This window comes from Gastrolobium bilobum, unplaced genomic scaffold (genome assembly GCF_033153095.1).
Source record: "Gastrolobium bilobum isolate Gb01-03AN ecotype WA unplaced genomic scaffold, APGP_CSIRO_Gbil_v1 utg7290, whole genome shotgun sequence".
NCBI classification, from domain to species: domain Eukaryota; kingdom Viridiplantae; phylum Streptophyta; class Magnoliopsida; order Fabales; family Fabaceae; genus Gastrolobium; species Gastrolobium bilobum.
In genome coordinates, this window is record NW_026898915.1 from 355115 (window position 1) to 376418 (window position 21304).

Consider the following 21304-nt stretch of genomic DNA (forward strand, 5'->3'; position numbering starts at 1 on the left):
CACACATACCGGACCAGCTCAGAACCAAGCTCGAGGATAAAAGCAAGAAATATGTTTTTATTGGATATGATGAAAAAACAAAGGGGTATAAGCTGTTTGACCCCGTCAACAAGAAAGTCATAGTGAGCAGAGATGTAAAGCTCAATGAAGCAAATGAGTGGGACTGGAGCAATTCATCTGAGATAAACTTTGAAGACGGAATCACAACACAAATTATCAACCCGGCAAGTCCTGAAGCTTCTGATGATGAAGACGAGGTACGACAACCCCGGTTGCGGAGCATACAAGACATATATGAGTCAACAAGTGAGGTACATTTTGTTTGTCTTCTTGCAGATTCTGAAAATATAAGCTTTGAAGAAGCCATCCGAGATAAGAAATGGCAAGACGCCATGGATGAGGAGATAGAAGCCATTGACCGAAATAACACATGGGAGTTAGCCGAGCTACCAAAAGGAAGTCGGCCCATTGGAGTGAAGTGGGTGTTCAAGAAGAAGATGAATGCTCAAGGGGAGATAGAACGATATAAAGCTCGGCTAGTTGCAAAAGGTTATAAGCAGAAGGCTGGAATTGACTATGACGAGGTGTTTGCCCCTGTTACAAGGATGGAGACAATTCGGCTACTCATCTCACAGGCTGCTCAATACAGATGGCCAATACATCAAATGGATGTAAAGTCGGCATTCCTGAATGGTGTTCTTGAAGAAGAAGTTTATGTGGAACAACCGTCGGGCTACATGAAGGCAGGAGAAGAGAAGAAGGTGCTGAGATTGAAGAAAGCACTTTACGGGTTGAAGCAAGCACCACGAGCATGGAATGCTCGTATTGAAAAATATTTCAAGGAGAATGGACTTGAACAGTGTCCATATGAACATGCTGTTTATGTCAAGAAAAATGGAGGAGACTTGTTAATTGTGGCTCTTTATGTTGACGACCTCATTTTTATGGGAAACAATGCCAAGATGATACAAGAGTTCAAGAGCACAATGACAAGAGAGTTCGAAATGACAGATCTCGGTTTTATGAAGTTCTTTCTCGGTTTGGAAGTAAAACAAAATGAGAAGGGAATCTTCGTGTCACAGGAGGCTTATGCAAAAAAGATTTTGAAAAAGTACAAGATGGAAGATTGCAACCCGGTTTCAACACCAATGGAACCCGGTTCAAAACTTTCTAAGTTTGATGGAGGAGACCGTGTTGATGCAAGCAAGTACAGAAGTTTGGTGGGAAGCCTACGCTATCTCATATGCACGAGGCCGGATATCTCGTTGAGTGTCGGCATAGTAAGTCGGTTCATGGAGGAGCCAAGATACACACATTGGAAGGCGGTAAAGAGAATTCTGAGGTATGTTCAAGGTACAGTTTCACACGGGTTACACTACTCGAGCTCGGAAAAATACAAGTTGATTGGATATTCTGACAGTGATTGGTGTGGAGACGTAGATGATCGAAAGAGCACGGCTGGTTATGTGTTTTTCATGGGCAACACGGCATTCACTTGGATTTCGAAGAAGCAACCTATTGTGACACTGTCGACATGTGAAGCTGAATATGTAGCTGCATCTTGGTGTGTTTGTCATGCAATGTGGCTTAGGAATTTGCTAAGCAAGCTGGAGGAAAAACAAGTCGGCCAAACTGTGATTCGAATTGACAATAAGTCGGCTATAGAGCTAGCCAAGAACCCGGTAAATCATGAAAGAAGCAAGCATATTGACGTCCGATTTCACTTCATCCGGGATCAAGTAAAGGAAGGAAATGTGGGGCTAACACACGTGACCAGTCAAGAGCAAGTCGCGGATATCTTCACGAAACTGCTACCGACGGTACTCCTTGACAACTACAAGAAATTGATCGGCATGAAGGATGGCAGAAGAATTTAAGTTTACGGGGGAGTTTTGTTGAATAAACGTTAAATGTGGAGTTATGTGTCAGTTTAATTTTTGATGGGTTTAATTCAGCAATCAATTTAGTTTTAAATGGGTTTAATTCAGCAAACGTTAAATGTCAGTTTTATGTTTTTAAGTTTCTGAAATTATGTGAGTTTATTGTGATGTTAAGTGTCTTTATTGTAGAGTTACAAGTTTTGTAATTTAAAAATCTATTGTTTGAATGTAAAAGTTACGACTTCTGCCTTAGTAAAAATCCTTTGTTTTACTCTTCTCCTAACAAAATTGGGTTCCCTTCAAGGTTAACATTTTGCCATCCGTGATGAACTTCATGGTCAAATGCTCATAATCGGTAAGGATAAAACCTAATGTTTTCAGCCACTGCACTCATAAAACAAGATAAACCCTATTGATAGGTAACAAATACAAATCCATGTGAAAAGTTTGGTCTCCAATCACCTACAGAACTTGAGTGCAAATTTCGATGCAAAACAGCTGCTCTCCATTCCTAACTAAGACCTGGAAACCTTAGGCTGGCTGAATGGTAAGGCCTAAAAATTTTGCTATTCTAGCTTGGACAAAATTGTGGGTGCTCCCACTGTCCACTAAAATAGTTAATTTGGACTTGTCAATTCGGTCAAGAATCCTGAGTGTCTAAGGTACATTGAGGCCCATTAAGACGTGAAAACTAATTTGGTCTTGGTCCGATTTGTGCAATTGAGGAGGCTCAAGCTCATGATGCAAAGTATCCATCTCCATCTCCCCTTAAATCGTCTATTGTAGAGGAACATTGTCATTCTTGTCCGGTGCAGCAATCAACAACATGAATTGTCTCTTGCATTTATGACCCAGATGAAATTTTTCATCGCAATTACAACACAACCCTTTATCCTTCCAGACATGTAATTCAGCTGGTGGAAGTGTTTTACTGATGGTTTAGGGCCGGGTTTGGAATCAGGTTGAGAATTAAGCACCCCTGTTGAAGAATTGAAAATGTGGGTTGTAACCATAGGACGATTGGGATTGGAAGGGTTGGAGATGGTTTGACAGGTTGAAAGATGTCTGCTCCTTGAACTTATCTTCTTGCAAGCGAGCTAACTTGATAGCTTGAGCCAAGGAAAAGGGTTGGAGAGCTTGAACTTCACATCGGATATCTGGTTTCAATTTGAAAATGAAACAACTCAGGAAGCACGAAGGTGGAACTCTAACAGTCCGATTAGCAAGAGCCTCAAATTGCTTTTGATATTCGCGCACTATAGATATTTGGGTTAATTTGAACAATTCTCCTCTTGGATCTCGTATTGTGACGGAGCAAAATGTAACTCCAGAGCCTGCAAAAATGAGGGCTTGGCCCTTAGCATGCATCCATTGATACTAGCTCAAAGCCTTCCTTGTCATATGAAACTATGCTATCTGAGGACGTTGCTCTGCTGGAGTTCCATAGAACTCAAAGAACTGAGTGATCTTGAAAATTCAGCTAAGTGGGTCAGAGTCGTCAAAAGCTGAACGTCAAGTTTAATCGTCATAGTTTTAAAGCCATGGGGGCTGGTCAAGCTGGAAGTACCTGAATGAGAGGGAGACTGCGAAGAATGTGGGTTCGCAACCTTAGATTCGAGAGTGGAAACTTTTTGAACCATTGTCTGCATCTTGCGTTGCAAGTTCAGCTGTGACTCCAAAAGCTTTGCCAAGGTGATTTCCAATTGATCAGAAGGAGGGGTTCGCCCTATGAGTGCGCGGGAAAGAAAATCTCAATGAAAGCACCAAATTATTAAATATGCAATTTAAGAAAAGCAAATAGTAGTCCTCTCTTTGAGGGGAGGTTCTCCTTACACCAAAAGATGTTTATGAAATTTCTCTATATTATTCATAGTATAGAACCATGTCTCATATCTCTCACCAAAGAAGGACCATAACAGAAAATACAAAGAACAAAACAAAACAACATAAACACACTTAACAATAACATAAACACACTCACAATCTGACGTAATAATAATAAAAAAAAGTTCTAACAAAGTAGACATGTCATCAGCCTATGAAGCACTGACACTTCAAAAACTTCGACGTGTCGTGTCCGACACTCCAAACGCGCCTTGTAGAAACTCAAAAAAAAGTTCAAAGGTTGTGTTGCGTTACGTTTTTAGTTCTAACTATTATATTCGCGTGATTACTATTTCAATTTTATTGAATTTAATATAAATATTTATGATATCTTATGTTTATTTGCAAAATTAATGAGTATTATAAGTTTAACTTTATTTTTTTGTTAAATTATTGAATATTAAATATAATATACGCAACGTAAATTAAAAATATTATTTAATATTAAAACATGTCCTAACGTGTTGAAATCTAATATTTTTTAGAATTATCATACGAAAGTGACGTGTCATATCCTATGTCGGTATCGGTGCTACATAACAGTTAGCAAATTCCCTAATCTGCCCTGCCTATCAATCAGACATAGCTCTTCATCCATTTAGGTTGGGTCCTATTACGCTTGGACCATCTATTTTTTAGACTGGGCTGGTACTCCACAAGGTCCACTTGCTCTGCATGATTAAGCTCAGCATCTTTAGTCTCTTTTAACGACTCTGCTACAGTGGTCTCTTCTCCTAACGGGCCTTCAGCTTTGTTGAGGGCTCGTTTGGATGAACTTTTTTTTTTTCTCTTAAAATTGTTTTTTTTCTTGAAAAAAAACATTTTTTATTTTTAGTGCGTTTGGATGTTGCTTTTAAAAAAAGCAAAAGTCACAAAAAAAGTCAAAAACTTACTTTTTTTAGAAATTAAAAATTTCAACTTTTAAAAAAAGCAAAAGTCAAGTATTTTTTTCAAAAATTAAATATTTTTATAAAAATATAAATAGTTTTAACTTTTCTAAAAAACACTTCTGAATTAAGGAAGAGATAAAAGCTACTTTTTGTTAAAGGTGAAACAAACAGGCTCTTGGTCTACTTGTCAACTATCGTTCTAAAAACTTCAATGTTGGGGTTGGCGACTGCAAAAATATTAATAGAAAAAAGGGGGTTGGAACAGATTCGCTGCTACGTGAACGTGAACAGTGGGCTTAAGGGTTGAAGATGATTGATTATTCATATCATTTTGAGAATGAATCGATACAACAGTAAGACCCGGTCATGTCATTTTTTTGCGTAAGCGTGTTGAATTGAATTTGAATGTGCTTGGTTTGAGCTGCAACGATTCCTTTCTTCATATATACTCATCAGAAAAAGGCAACCGGAATTGAAGAAGATTTGATATTAGCCACGAAATCATAAGCCAAACACTCTCCTTGTATATTAATTTTGTCTCTTTCCTCCTCCTCCTCTTTCTTAAACATCATATCTTTAATTCTATGTTAAAGCAATTACGTATGGAAAATACCAACTAGCTAGCTAGGTCTTTTTCTTTTTACTCCCAACAAATTAATCTAATGATGAATAAATACTTAAATTAATCTTAAAAGATACAAGGGACATTAATCTAATGCTATAATTAATAACTTTGAACATCAATTAAGTCCATGATTTAATGCTTATTTTACATTATATATATATATATATATATATATATATATATATATATATATATATATATATATATAGACATCATTGATGTTCAAAACATTTTGATGAGGACCAATTTATAATGTTTCTATATCATAGGAAAAATGATTTGAGTATTTACTTTTGATCTATTTGTTATTGAATTTGACACCAAACTAAAAGTTCAAAGTTTCCTTCAAAAAAATTCACCCCCTTTATTTACGTTCGTATGTTTTTTTTCATAATTATAATTTTTACTTGGTTTTGTTGATTATTTTATTTTTTATTATCTTAAATTTTGAGGAATATATCACTTAAAACGTGTAATTGATTGCTTCTACAAATGTAATTTACCAGATTTAATATAAATATTCTCTCTTTAGGAAACCATGCATGATTTCGCTGGCAGGTTAAAAAATGCCAGTCACCAAACTATGGAAGTGCTATGTCACTGTCAGTATAACTTTTCTTCAGCATCATATAAGTGTTTATGTATAAATCCAAAGAATTTTAGCAATACATTTATTTATCACTCAATTCGTTACATTCAGGAAAAAAGATCAGAAAAAAATAAAAATAATGAAATAATTCTTGAACCCGAAAGACAAATGGGTCATCTGATCATACATTTTAAACATATATAGATGAAAGTGACTTTTAATTGCTGATTTGGATAGGAACAATTCGAAGTGGCTGAGCCTTTTGCAAGGTAATACCAAATTTATCATCCATGTCAATGTCTTCCGGTTTCAAGCCATCTTCAAGCTTCCAATCAAATGAGTTGATTAGAGAACCCAACATCAAGAGCAACATTCTATTAGCCAATTGCAAGCCAGGACATATTCGTCGTCCAGCACCAAACGGTGCTAGCTCAAAGTTTCGTCCTTTGACATCAATATCTGATCCCATGAACCTCTCTGGCGAAAACAAAGTTGGGTTCTCCCATAAGGTAGGATCCCTGCATATAGTCCACACATTAACTAGCACTTGTGCATCTTTTGGGATAGTGTAGCCACCTATGTTCACATCTCTCTCTGCTTTACGTGGTAGTAAAAATGGAACTGGTGGGTGCAACCTTAATGTCTCTTTTATTATTGCTTGTAAGTATGGAAGCTTAGAAACATCTGATTCCTCAAGTGGGATACCTCTACCTCTGCCAATGATTTTCTCAAGCTCTTTTTTCGCTTTTGACATTACCTCTGGGTTGCGGAGTAGCTCAGTCATTGCCCATTCTAAGGTAGATGCTGTTGTATCTGTTCCCGCAACAAATAGATCCTATATATATATAAATATCCACAATAAGTTCAAATAACAGGATCATTATCAATTTCAAAATTATAAACAAAACAAAAAAAGAAAAGAAAAGGGAGAGAGCTAGTGGGAATATATAGTACATGTGAGAGATGTTCAATCATATTTTTGTCCATCATCTTGTTCTCTTTAGAAATGTTGAGCATGGCATCTAACATGTCTTTGTGGGTTTCTAAACCTGTGCCTTCTTCCCTCACCTTCAACCTCTGCTTAACCAAGCCATCAAAGATGTCTAACACCTTCCTAACGTTCTTAGCCTGTCTTCTTTTTACGCCCTGTGGATCAACCATCTTTAACACGGGAAAATAATCTGCCAAGTTTGGTGTTCCGACAAGTTTTGTGATATTCGTCACCAAGTCCTTGAACTCTCCTGCTTTACCTGTAGACTGAATCAAATCCTCAGAGAAAATGGTGTTTGATAATAGATTTATGGTAGTCTTGAACACTGCTGTTCCAATATCTACTGCTTCACCAATTTGGCTGCTTTGATGGATATCCATGAGGAGTTGTTGCACTTTATTAAGCCTAACGTGTTGGCTTTCATCAAGAGTCTTGTGTGCAAATAATTGAGTGTTGCATATTTTTCTCAACTCTCGCCAAAGAGGTGAAATGGGTATGAAGGCAAGGCTATAGTGTTGGTGGTTGAGAACTGACACAGATTGGGGAATGGTTCGGTTTGACAAGAACTGGTCATTGGTTAGAAGCACCTCTTTGGCCATTTCTGCTGAGGAGATCACAACGGTGGTTATTTGACCTAGCTTTAGACTCATAACAGGGCCATGAATCTTAGCTAGCTTAGCCATGGTCTTGTGGGGCTTTTCCCCAAGTTCAAGGAGGTTTCCAATAATGGGAAGAGGGGAAGGTCCTGGTGGAAGCTTGTAGTTTGGTTTCGTGCTTCTTGCAAGGAATGAGCGAAGAACATGAATGGCTATGCACGTTAACAGAAGGAGCAGTGTACAACTTACAATGTCCATAGTGTATGAGATGAATGCGATACGTGAATTGATGACCAATTATTGGAAGGGAAGTAGAAAAGAGGACAAGAACGAACGTTGGTTAATTGATGCATCTCCGTTACCTTGGTGCTCAATTTATACAATACTCCTTAAACGCAAGTTTGATTAAAATATTATATCCCTCGTGATATGAACCTAATATATAATTTCAAATCAAATGATGACCTTTGAACAGAGGAAAAATTTATGTAGACTGATTCTGCCCATAGATTGTAAGCCAATACCCAAGCCGCTTCGGCAAAGCCCATGATTCAATGTAAATGTTTGTTGTCACGTGATAATTAACTTAGGTCGGGTTACTGTGCAACTAATAACAAAATCCATTGTATCAAAAATAAGAAAGAAAGAAAGAAAATACACATCCTCGTTCCCGTAATTGAATTGTAGTGCGCCAAAAGCTAACTAGAAGGGTTTTCCATGCATTCCTTGAATTTTTTGGATTATAAACTAAAGTTCTGTTTAAAATCATAATCATCAATATTGATGGGACAAGTCCGCGGGCGTTTGGTACAGGAGAAATTTTTATTTGTCCGGGAATCTCGAATTTCAAAAATATGATTTTTACATTCAGTTTACGATAATATTCAAAAAATTAAAATTTAAAAAAATTTAGTTTCCCAAGAATTCTACGAAATGCCGCGTACCAAACACCCCCTTAAAGTCAGCACTTCAAACTTAGGGAAAATAATGCTGTGGTTCTTTTCTCTTTCTTTTTTCTCCCTCTCTCTTTTTTCTCCTCTCTCTTATTTTTTCTTTTTTGTTTCTACACAGCTCACGTGAGTCGAGATCGCTGAATAATTGCTCCAAACTTAGAGCTAGGCAATCAGAAGTCGGCTTGTGTAGTTATCAGATCAGCTTTGCGCAGCAAATAATAAAAAAAGCAAAGAGGAGAAAGACAGAAGAGAACACAGTCAAATTTTAACGTAGAAAACCTTTTTCATTATTAAGAAATAAAAATCACATAATACCAGTCCAGAAAATCTTTTACTATGTCAAAAGAAAGATTACAAATTCACTAGAGGTCAATCAAGTATCACCAATAATAATGGTATTCTCAAACTTTCTTAAAGCGATCTCACTCAAACTTCTCTTTAGAGATATTCACTCAGGTTTTCTATTCAAAATCTCTAACCTATTACAAAAGTCTTCAAGTGTATATATGGAAGAGATAAGAATCATCCATCTTCTTCGAGAGTCTTCTTACAATGATGAGGAGGTTGGACTGTCTTAAGCCCTGAACCCAATAAATGAGAATACATGCTAGTATTAATGAAGAAACACCACAAGCAAATATAACCTTACTAAAATTTTGAGAAATTGATCCTCTCGTGTGAAAAAGTGTTCATGTGGTTAGATTATTTGATCACAACTACTTATTTAAAAATTATACATTTTTCTTTCTCTTATCTCATCGTCAATGAGTGGTTGTGATCAAATAACATAATCACATGACCACTATTTTACACGAGAGGATCCATTCCCAAAATTTTGAATTTGTAACCACTATAATTCAAATATTTTGTATGTAAATTATTGACCAACGTAGGTTCACGGCCCCAAAAACAGGTCTTGTTATTTGGTCAACGTCCAACATGGGTTCGCCTGAAAGATTATTGTGAATTAGTGTGTGTTATTTGATGAAGGTCAACTATCTGCTATATCTGAACATGTGCTTTAGGGTTTAAGTCGTTTGGGGAAGATTCAATGTAACACGAAAACAGTAAGACTTAGTCATTTTGTTTAGGCCGTTTAATGTGCTTCATTGCTTGGCGATATTGACTTGGTGTTGCGCATGACATGGAACCTTTCCCGGACCCAACGCACCCTCCCACCGCGTATATAAAACATACCACAACATCCATGTAAAATCAATATGTTAATATATATATATATATATATATATATATATATATATATATATATACCTCACTCCTTGTAAATCAATTAAATTGTGTTTGGATCATTGTTCATAAACTTAATTCTAAATCATTTTAAATTTTAATTAAAAAATGAACTTGAAATGAAGTATTTTATATTTTAAATTTTTTAACATAAAAAGTTAGGGGCAGGATATATTTACCACGAAAAATGTTTACCATATTTACAACCAACCTGATCTCCGTTGATTTTCATCAATCTAGCGGTTATAATTTATTGAATTTATTAGGATATAATAATTAATTAATAAATGCGACCCACTAATTTCCAATAAATTATTACCGTTAGATTGACGAAAATCGACGGTGATTAGATTAATTGTAAAGGTGGTAAACTTTTTTGGTTGTAAGTATATCCTTCTCAAAATAATATTATTAAGTTTATAATAAAACTTAATATGAGATTCTAAATTTTAACGGAAAAACTATATTTTTAATTTAGCGTGTTTTCTAAGAACAAATTTTTTTTACTTAAGAATAATCAAAAGGGAAGGATTCGTTTACAAATTTTTACAAATTATACTGTACTCCCATAAAGTACATAGTGTAATAACATGGTGTATTTTCGGGAGTATATAGTATATTTTGTAAGAATTTATAAATAAAAAATTTGTAAAAAATAATCCTCCCTGTAACCAAATATTGAAAAGAAAAAAAAAGGAACATACCTGTGTTTTCAAACCCACTTACACTCTCAAACGTCCAAAGAAACATGTAATTAATCAAACAAAATGATGTATAGCTGAGCTATAATTAAAATATAAATATCCATCCGATTAGATGGTTTCAAATTTCCAAGTTTTTTTAATTTATAATTATTGGTTTTAACCTTGACTTTTTGACAAATATATATACATACGCGGTATTATTATTTTTCATAATTTATCCAAATGTTGCTGATATTATAGGAGATAAATTTATATTTATCTCCTATACACATAAAAGTGTGTGAATCTATATGAGGAGAAGAGAGAGAAAAATATAAATCCTACATATTTTATGTGTGTAAGAGTTAAATTTATCTTCTACAACGTGAGAAACATTAAACCCTTAAATATTTTATGTTAAATGATGATATTTCGTTTAAGATAATGAAATACAAAACGCTTCATTAAATAAGAAATTTTGAAAAATTTAATTGAATTATTTTTTTATTCCCATTTGAATGAGACTAATTCTTTTTGTGGTAGTATTATTAAAACTAGGATAGATCATTAACTCAATTAAAGTATTGAGTCAATGGATTTCCAGTTCAACCCTATGGGTCATCGATTAAATCATTTGTACCCATTTTGTACAAGAATATATAATCAACATAATAATAGAAAAATTATTTCACACGATTTGAAACTCTTGGCATATTTTGTGAAAATATTTCAAAAAGTAGTTTAAAAAGCAAACCGGTGCCAATTCACTGGTTGGATCTAATCCATTAATGGCCAAATCGGTCAAGTTGATGATCCGATTTCCGGTTCACCCAATCGGACAGCCGATTCGATTTTCTATTCTGGTAACAATGTTTTGTGACATAGAGTGCAAAGCTCTTTGACATTAGCCTCAAGTTTGAAATCGAACTAGAGACCTATCATTATCAACCAGCTATGCCATCCCTAATTGGCAATTTAAAATAGAGTAAAATAATACTTCTAATTTGGTTGGATAAAATAAGTTATCTAGTGGAGTGGCCCAACCCTTTTTTTTATTGCTACATTTTTAACAAAGTATTAAGACGTGGATTTTTCTTTGACTCGGAAACTAGCGTGACGTCCTTGATATCTGCGTGGTTTAAAACAAATCTGACATTAGAGAAGTTATGTGGTTGTATTTCTTTCCCCTGCTTTATATTATTGCATGCTTATATGCATATTAAAAAGAACAGAAAAATATTTATGTATTTATTGCAGATAAGTTATCCGTATTTATTTTCAAAACGATATTATTTTGGTGTTGAAATATTAAAAAATTATAATTATAAAAACTATTATAACCCTGAAATAACTTAAAATTATAAAAATATTTTAATTTCTGCTTCAAAACGATATCGTTTTGAACTCAATGTAGATAACTTATCTTGCAAAAAAACGAATCCTTAAAAGAATTTAAGTTTTGGCTATCAAAAAAAAGAATTTAAGTTTCCTTTTTATAAAAATTAGCCAAATGATACAAACATCTTCGCTCAGTTCTTTACATTCAGAATAAATATTTTTTTTTTCAAAAAAAAAAAACTCTTTGACATAAAAGATAAAAGATCAGCCACCGAAAATTATACACACGGAGATGCATGTTAAATTAGTGCCTATTTGGAAAAAAAAAAAATTTAACTTCTCTTTTTCTTATAAACAGAAACTAAGTTAAACAAATTTTTACAAAAATTCTTTTAATAAAAAGAACTTTTTTATAATGAATAAAAAAGCTAAAAGACTACTTTTGAATATGATTAGAAAACAATATTGTTAAAAAAATAAAAACTTTTTCTCTCTGTTAGGGTTTCCTATAGGGATATGTGCCGCCATGCAAAATGTTGATGTTATTGAATTAAGATCGGAGGAAGTTGATAATCTGCAAAGAAGCAAGAAGAAGTATAAAGAAGAGGGATCCTTCTCAAATGAGTAGTCTCTTATTCAGCGTGATGAAGCGTGGATGGAGGGACAAGCAAGTTTCAAGGAAATTTTGATGAGGCATAATGGAGAATGGGTATCTGATGAGGAGAATGAGGCTATTGATGTTAATGAGATGCAGATGGACAAAACAAACGAAGCTACTAAAGAGACGCCCATAGGTGTGGAAGAAGTGATGATTGAAGTACGTGAAGATGACAAAACAAATTTTAGGTTATCGGATGGTTTTAAAGAAAAAGCATGGAAGCCTTGGAAACAATCTCTTATAGTAAAGTTGTTGGGAAAGAAACTTTCAATAAGTTTTATGAAAAAAAGATTGGAAAACATGTGGGAAAGAGATGGGAAGATCCATGTTACAGACATAGAAAATGAATTTTTCTTGGTACGGTTTGAAAAGAAATCTAATATGGAGCATGCTCTCATAGCTGGTCCTTGGATAATATTGGATCATTATCTTGCTGTAAGATCATGGGAACCGGATTTTAATACGTCTCAAGCATCCATTAACAAGATAATAGCTTGGGTTAGACTGTCAGGTTTTCCTTTGGAGTATGTTAATACTTCTTTGATGAAAAAGGTTGGTGATTGGCTTGGAAAATTTATCTGGCTGAATATTGCAACGACCAATTTAGCAAGAGGAAAGTTTGCTCGTATCTGTCTGAAGCTTGACCTGAGCCAGCCTCTAAAGGCAGAATATTTGATAGAGGGTCGGTATAAGAAGGTGGAATATGAAAGTATGCACCTTATTTGCTATACGTGTGGGAAGTACAGGCATAGGTCAGATAGTTGCACCAGTAGTAATTCAAGGCATGGTGTTAAGGACCCTATGGAGGGAAATCGGTGCAGAGATATTGTCATGGTTAATGATAAAACTACTATGGAAATGGAAGAGGAAAAGCAAGGGAACAGTGACCATTTTGCCACGCCTGGACAAAAAAATTACCAGACTACCACGCCAACAGTAAATTTTTCCAGAATGCCACGTGGGATAATTCGCTACACTGTGTAGCGAAATATGCTTGCAAATAATTTGCTTCGCTACATAGTGTAGCGAATTATGCCACGTCCGAATGCACAGTTAGAAAAAATGACATGTGTCGAGCAGGTAGTAATTCGCTACCCTGTGTAGCATATTATGTTCGCGAATGATTTTTTGACACGTGGCACACTTTCGCAGAAAAAAGCTGACGTGTCATAATACGCTACTATTGGTAATGAATTTGGCCTGCAATATGACCACGTGTCACGAAATTATTGGCCACGAAATTCGCTACCAGTGGTAGCGAATTATGACACGTGGCAGTCTGGTAAAAAACACTATTCGCGTGGTATTTGGGTAAAAAATTTGACAAAACGTGGCATTTTGGTCACTGTTCCAAAAGCAGGAGGGGTTTGGCCCTTGGATGGTGGTTTCTCGAGGGAAAAAAGGGAGGAATCTTGGCAGAAAGAAGGATGAAGGGTTGCAGTCACAAATAGGTGACAGTTATAAAAAAGAGCATGTGGTACTGGGTTTCGAAAAAAAAGAAAGTAATCACAGTTCTGAGAATCTTAGTCAGGATAATAAAGAGGAGGCAGGAAAGCTTATGGTGGGGAATCAAGGTAGGTCTTTGGAAGAAAATAAGGAAAAGAGGAAAGCTTCTCACAACAAGGTCAAACTTAATGAAATGGAGAATGCTTTCAAATTTGTGTGGGAGAATATGTCAAAAGATGAGGTTTATGAAGATATGAATCCTAAGGATGAATCAGCAATACTGGAGAGAATTCATTTTGTTGCCAAATCAAAACTAGATAGGCAACCATCTCTGTTAGCTGCTGGATCAGAATGGAAGGTGACGGATAATGCCATGATTGTGAATAATCTGAGTCCTGAATTGATGATTCAGGATAGTAATGTTGAGACTAGTCAGGAGCGCAGTAGGAAAGTTCAAAATCCGAAACCTCCTGATCCTAAAATGAGTCAATCGAGAAGTGTCTCTAGTAAGTCCAAAGGTGTTGTTGGCCCTCGTGGTGTTGGAAAGAGTTTAAAAAGACGTTTGTCGCAGGTGCAAGCTCATTTTGCAACTTCTCAACATTTTGGTTAATGTCTGTCCTATTTTGGAATTGTAGAGGTGCGGCTAAGCCTAATCTTGGTTGTACCTTAAAAGTGATAGTGGAAAAGCATGGAATTTGATCAATGAAAAAATTGAAATTTGATCAAGCCATTTTTGAAGAAGTTGTTGGGTTTTTAGGAGGTATTTGGGCTTTGTGGGATTTTCATAGAGCTTCTGTTCTCCTCATCTCTCAATCAAAGCAATATCTTCATTTGATGGTCGACATTGGTGATCAAGTTAAATTTGCTTGCACTGCTGTGTATGCTAGTCCTAGAGAAGAGGTGCGTCATGAGATGTGGAATGATGTATATCAGTTCAATCAGAATATCAATATTCCTTGGGTTGTTGCTGGATATTTTAGTGATATTAAGGATGTTAGTGAGAAAATGGAGGTTCTCATGTGGATAGAGCTAAGTGTGACAGATTTTCTGAATTCTTGAAGAGTTGTCTGGTTGAGGATCTTCGTTGCTTTGGTCTTAATTTCACATGGCAAGGTCCAAAATGGAATCGTCTTGATAGAGTCTATAAAAAAACTTGATAGATTTTGTGTTATTCTGGCTTGGAGAGTCTCTTTTGAAGATTCTAAAGTTAGAATTCTCCCCAGGATGCAGTCGGATCATAATCATGTGTTGTTGAATATTTCTAATAGAAATAACCTTTGGCAAGAGAGGCCGTTTAGGTTCCTTGCATCCTGGATGGACCACCCTAATTTTGAGGAGTTAATGGTTGGGAATTGGGATAGAAGATCAGAGATTAATTTGATGTTGAGAAGTTTTGTTCCTATGCTCAAGTTATGGAATAAAAAAGTATATGGAAATATAAATCAAAGGAAAAATTTGCTAACCCATCAGATTGAGAAAGTCCAGATGCAAAGGACAAGATCAGATTGTTTGAGTTTACAAGATATTGAGCAGCAATTGCAGAAGGATTTGGATTTGGTTTTGGATAAAGAAGATATGCTTTGGTATCAAAAATCTAGGCATAATTGGATTATGGATGCTAATAAGAATACTAGATATTATCATTTGAGAACTGTAGTCAGAAGGAGTTCCAACAGAATTTCAAGGCTCTAAAAGGACACTAGCCAGTGGATCGAGGATCCAAATGAGTTAAAAGACCATGTTTGTAATTTTTTTAGAAACTTACTCAATGAAGATTCCAGTTCTCATAGGTGGCTGTCTTCTCCTAGTTTCTGGGCGCCTGTTACAACTGAAACTCGTGAAAACATTACAAGGATGCCGTCCAGTGATGATATTTCTAGCATTTTGCAGTCTATGGGAGACTTTAAAGCTCCTGGCGTGGACGGTTTTCTTGCTGTGTTTTTTCAAAGGCAATGGAAGTTTGTGAATTGTCAAGTTATTGAAACAGTTAGGAGTCTTTGGTCCAATCCTGCTTTGGTGGCTGAGATAAACTCTACTCTTTTGGTGTTGATTCCAAAAGTGAAGAATCCTAATTTTATCTCCCATTTTAGACCAATTTCTCTTTGTTCAGTCTTGTATAAGCTTCTGTCAAAGATCATTATGCAGAGATTGAAGCCTATGATGGAGAGTTTGGTTGCTGCTTTTCAGGAGAGTTTTGTTCCTAATAGACAAATTCGGGATAACATAATAATTGTGCAGGAGTTGATTCATTCAATGCATAAGATGAAGGGTAAGAAAGCTTTCATGGCAATTAAAATTGACTTGGTCAAGGCTTATGATAAAATTCCGTGGAGTTTCCTGAGACATATTCTAGATGAGATTTCTTTTCCTGATCAGTTTATAAATCTGATCATGAGTTGTGTGGAGTCTTCTAGAATAAATGTTCTTTGGAAAGGAGGCAAGACTAGTGAGTTTAGTCCATCTAGGGGTATTAGGCAGGGTGATCCCCTTTCTCCCTATCTTTTTGTCCTTGTTATGGAAAAGCTAACTCATATCTTTATGACTGCTCTGAATGGATGTATGTGGAAGCTTATTATATGAAGGAATTGTGGAGAAAACAAAAGGCAAGCTTAATGTTTGGAATCAACAAACTCTATATCAGGCTGGTAGGATTACCTTGTCAAGTTCTGTTTTGGCAGCTATCCCTTACTTCCAAATGCAGAGTACCAAGATCCCTACTTCTATTTGTATGCAGTTAGAGAAAATTCAAAGGAACTTCATTTGGGGAGATAAGGATCATAGGAGGAAACATCACTTGATTAATTGGAAGACCATCACGCAGCCTAAGAAGGATGGTGGTTTGGGTTTAAAGCGAATGGAGGTCATGAATGATGCCTTTCTTGCTAAAAGAGCTTGGATGTTTATGACAGCAACATATCAGCTTTGGTTTAAAGTTTTACATGCCAAGTATGCTGCTAATTCTAGAAGGGTTGGTTTATTTAAATTCATAAATTCAGATTCAGTGTTCTGGAAGAATATGTGTAGAATTTGGAAGGAGATGGAGGATAAATTAATGTGGGAGCTAGGTGATGGAACTAGTATTAATTTTTGGATGGATAAATGGCTATACCGAATCAACCTTTAATTGAATTTTCTGTAAGAAGTGTGTCTAATCTGAGGCTTGATGCTAATGTGGTAGATATGGTCACATCTGATGGGGAATGGGATTGGATTTTTCTTAATCAATGGCTTCCTAGTAATATCATTAATACATTTCTAGGAACTCTTCCTCCTAATGCAGCAGATGGTCCTGATAGGAGATTGTGGAACTTGGCTGGTGATGGTGAAGTCTCTGTCAAGGCTGTTTATGCCTCTCTTACCAACCAACCCAATTTTGATAACAATAACAGACTCAATTAATCTGTGGCAGTGGCTTGGTCCTCAAAAGATTAAAGTGTTTATGTGGAAGGTTATGCATGTGAGGTTACTGACTAAAGCCAAAACTGCTCTTTGGGGTAATGAGGATGATTTGTATCCTCTTTGTGGTTTAGAAAAAGAGACCGTGATTCATATCCTTCGAGACTGTCAACTGGTGAGAAATATTTGGTCTTGCCTGGTGCCAAATGATTATATACAGTGCTTCTTTCTTGGTGATTTGGACATTTGGTTTGAATTGAATTTCAAGATGAGGATGTCAGGTAATAAAGCAGATAGTTGGTTGTCCTTTTTCTTTGTCACTTGCTGAAAATCCTGGACATGGCGTAATGAAGTCTTGCATGGTTCTTGTTTGCTCACGGCTAATGAGAGAACAAGGTTAATTCAGACTTTAGTTGATGATATAAATATTGCTTGTTGTAATCATTCAAATAGGTTTGTTAAGAGAAGAACAATGAGCATTGATATTTCTTGACAGTTTCCCTGTCATGGTACGATTAAGGTTAACACGAATGGGGCTGCTTGTGGTAATCCTGGTTCTACAGCGTGTGGTGGTGTGATGAGAGACGTTAATGGTAAGTGGTTGGGTGGTTTTGCTTATAGGTTGGGGTGTTGTAATTCCTTCAAAGTTGAATTATGGGGTGTGCTTAGGGGTTTGGAGTTGGCTTGGGTTGCAGGTTACCGTAATATAATCATTGAAAGTGATTCTTCCAGTATAATCACTCTGCTAACCAAAAATGGTGTAGCAATCCGTGAGTGTCATATGATATCTCGCATACGGATATGGATTCAAAGGAATTGGTCTGTGTCCTTCCGGCATACCTATAGGGAAGGGAATTCTTGTGCTGATTGGTTGGCCAATTATATTTTAGATGACCAAGAGCAGTCTTCTAAAATAATTTGGTCGGATCCTCCTCCTGGTATTAGGCTTCTGCTGCTTGCTGATTTAGCTTATGTTAGTAGACCACGTGATGTGGTGTGTAATCTTTAGTCTCTTTTCCTTGTTGGTTTCTTTTCTGTTTGTTTGAACTTAGGCCTTTTGTCTATAAAAAAAAAAAAACTAAAAGACAAAAATTCCTATAAAAAGCTTTTAAAAAAAAGATCCAAGCATGCTTTTAGTTGCATATTTTGATTGGAACAACTCGAAGGGGTTGAGCCTTACAAAAGGTAATTCCAAATTTATCATCAGTGTCCATATCTTCTGGTTGCATGCCATTTTCAAGCTTCCAATCAAAGGAATTGATTAGAGAACCCAACATCAAGAGCAACATCCTATTAGCCAATTGCAAGCCAGGGCATATTCGTCGCCCTGCACCAAATGGTACTAGCTCAAAATTTCTTCCTTTAACATCAATATCTGAACATAGGAACCTCTCTGGTGAGAATAAAGTTGGATTGTCCCATATAGTGGGGTCCCTGCAAATAGTCCACACATCAACTAGCACTTGTGCATCTTTTGGGATGGTGTAACCACGTATCTCCACATCACTCGCGGCTTTTCGTGGAAGCAAAAATGGAACTGGAGGATGCAACCTTAATGTCTCTTTTACTATTGCTTGTAGGTATGGAAGTCCAGAAATGCTTGATTCCTCAACAGGGTTACCTCTGCCTATAATATGCTCGAGCTCTTGTTTTGCTTTTAACATAGCATCTGGATTTCTGAGTAACTCAGTCATTGCCCATTCTAGGGTAGATGTTGTTGTATCCGTTCCCGCAACAAATAGGTCCTATTAGAACACAATATATTAGTGAAATAACTCAGCAGTTGTAATATAACAAGATTTAGAGATCTCCATAAAATTAATAAGAAGTGAGAGAAGATTGATTACATGCGATAAATGTTCAATCATTGTTTTGTCCATCAACTTATTTTCCTGAGAAATGTTGAGTAGGGAATCTAACATGTCGTTGTTCGTGTCAAAATCTGCACCTTCCCTCAGCTTCAACCGTTGGTTAACCAAGTGGTCGAAAATGTCTAACACCTTCCTAACATTCTTAGCTTGGCGCCTCTTTATACCTTGTGGGTCAACCATTTTCAACACGGGAAAATAATCTGCCAAGTTCGGTGTTCTAACCAGGTATGTGATATTCATAATCAAGTCCTTGAACTCTTCTTCTGTACCTGTAGATTGAATCAAATCCACAGAGAAAATGGTGTTTGATAATAGATTAATGGTAGTCTTGAACACTGCTGTTCCAATATCTATTGCTTCACCATTTTGGCTGCTTTGATTGATATCCATGAGGAGCTGTTGCACTTTCTTGCGCCTAACGTCTTGGCTAGCATCAAGAGTCTTGTGTGAAAATAATTGAGTGTTGCATATTTTTCTCAATTCCTTCCAAAGAGGTGAAACGGGTATGAAGGCAATGCTATAGTGTTCGTGGTTGAGAACTGACACAGATTGAGGAATGGTTCGGTTTGACAAGAATTGGTCATTGGTTAGAAGCACCCCTTTGGCCATGTCTGCTGAGGAGATGACAATGGTGGTTATTCGGCCTAGCTTTAGACTCATTACAGGGCCATGAATGTTAGCAAGCTTGGCCAAGGAATGGTGAGGCTTTTGCCACAGTTCAAGGAGGTTTCCAATGATAAAAAGTGGGGAAGGTCCTGGTGGAAGCTTAACTTTTGGCTTTGTGATTCTAGCAATGAATGAATGAAGAGCATGGATGGTGGCGCATGTCAACAGAAGGAACAGTGTACAACTTACAAAGTCCATATCAAAGAGCAATTAATGCGAGTGAATTGCAGGCAAATTAAATGTTGATCGAGGGAAATACAGCAAAAGACAAGTTGCGTGATACATAGGGAACTCAATTTATAAATGACTCCACAAACACCATTAATTAGTATAATCCCACTACTTGTTGTTATCAACGTCAAAGGTCATCTCATGCATGATGCTTCTCATCATCTCCAATTATTGGTGAGCCTTTTACTTAGACTCTTTCTTCCCAATTATATAAATGCTTATGGGTTTAAAATGCATCTCAACTCTCAAGATGACGAAATAGAATCAATATAATAAATATTAAGATCAGGTTTTGTCATAATTGACCAGGTCATGAGCATGAGTTGGTTCCTATATATCTCATTTTTTTTAATGAATAATTGAGGTCGTGTACTTTCATGGGAAAATGAATGCTCCAATCTCGACTCCATAAACTACTGATAAGGACCTGGATCGGTCCTAGCTACTGTTTTGTTATGAGTGCTCCCTAAACTAGACGGTTGATTGTTACTCTACATTCATTAAACTGGAAATGTCACAAGTGCCTTTCCCCACCATTCTTCAATAGCTATTTCTGTTTAAAATGGTAATGGATCTAGACTCTAGTTTTGTCGTAGTACCGAAAATGGGTCAATAAAAAGTGTGTAGAGTACCACTTGTCTTTTAAATTCCATGCAGTTAAATTTGCTTTAGGATTATTTAATATTTGGGAGAAGTGTTTCTTATTTTAAACGACACAACTTATATCATTTTATTCTCATAAAGAGTTGGGATCCACATTTTTATTTTATTTTTGTCCACTATCTCTCTCATTCTTTATCAATTTTTTCTCTCACTAAATAACACAATTTTACATCTTTCAAAATGATAGATACTTTTTCCTTAATATTTTTGTTATCTTTATGTCTGTTTTTCTACCTTCATTGAGAAGAGGGACCAGGCTGGACCCATCTTCTACTTCATGGAACGCAAATAACTACTGGCAGCTAAAAAAAGCTTTTACTGTACGTTTGGTAGAGAAGAAAAAATATTTTATTCATGAATCTTAATTTTTAAAAATATAATTTTTACATTTAGTTTATGATAATATCCGAAAATATAAAATTTAGAAAAATTCAGTTTCTCGATAATTCTGCAGGATTCCGCGTACCAAACGCAGGAAAATATTATTCTCCTTTCACATTTCTTTCACTTCGATTTTTGCACTTCACCTTTTTTTTCTTATAATGGTGGGACCCACCTATTTTATCTCTACAACATAAGATAACTATCTTATATAAAAAGAGACTAATAAAACCCTTTACTTAAACTCCTCTCCCCGCCGCATAGGTAAAGTTTTCCTTTATTCGAATATTTAAAGGGAGCGTTTGGTACAGGAAA

The 21304-nt window shown here is 35.9% G+C and overlaps 2 protein-coding genes across 2 annotated transcripts; both read right to left on the minus strand.

Moving 5' to 3' along the window:
- Positions 1-6085: 6085 nt before the first annotated feature.
- On the minus strand, positions 6086-7713 carry LOC133285443 (geraniol 8-hydroxylase-like). The gene is made up of 2 exons (XM_061482661.1): positions 6823-7713; positions 6086-6703 (listed from the first exon to the last, which is right to left on the minus strand). The coding sequence occupies exons 1-2, from the start codon at positions 7711-7713 to the stop codon at positions 6086-6088; spliced, it is 1509 nt and encodes a 502-aa protein (XP_061338645.1).
- Positions 7714-18310: 10597 nt separating this feature from the next.
- Positions 18311-19912, minus strand: LOC133285444 (geraniol 8-hydroxylase-like). The gene is made up of 2 exons (XM_061482662.1): positions 19025-19912; positions 18311-18922 (listed from the first exon to the last, which is right to left on the minus strand). The coding sequence occupies exons 1-2, from the start codon at positions 19910-19912 to the stop codon at positions 18311-18313; spliced, it is 1500 nt and encodes a 499-aa protein (XP_061338646.1).
- Between the last annotated feature and the right edge of the window lie 1392 nt (positions 19913-21304).

Coding starts and splice junctions, on each gene's coding strand:
- LOC133285444 (XM_061482662.1), bottom strand. CDS start 19,912: ATGGACTTTGTAAGTTGTACACTGTTCCTTCTGTTGACATGCGCCACC. Junction 18,923..19,024: donor TGATTGAACATTTATCGCAT/GTAATCAATCTT, acceptor GTGTTCTAATAG/GACCTATTTGTTGCGGGAAC.
- LOC133285443 (XM_061482661.1), bottom strand. CDS start 7,713: ATGGACATTGTAAGTTGTACACTGCTCCTTCTGTTAACGTGCATAGCC. Junction 6,704..6,822: donor TGATTGAACATCTCTCACAT/GTACTATATATT, acceptor ATATATATATAG/GATCTATTTGTTGCGGGAAC.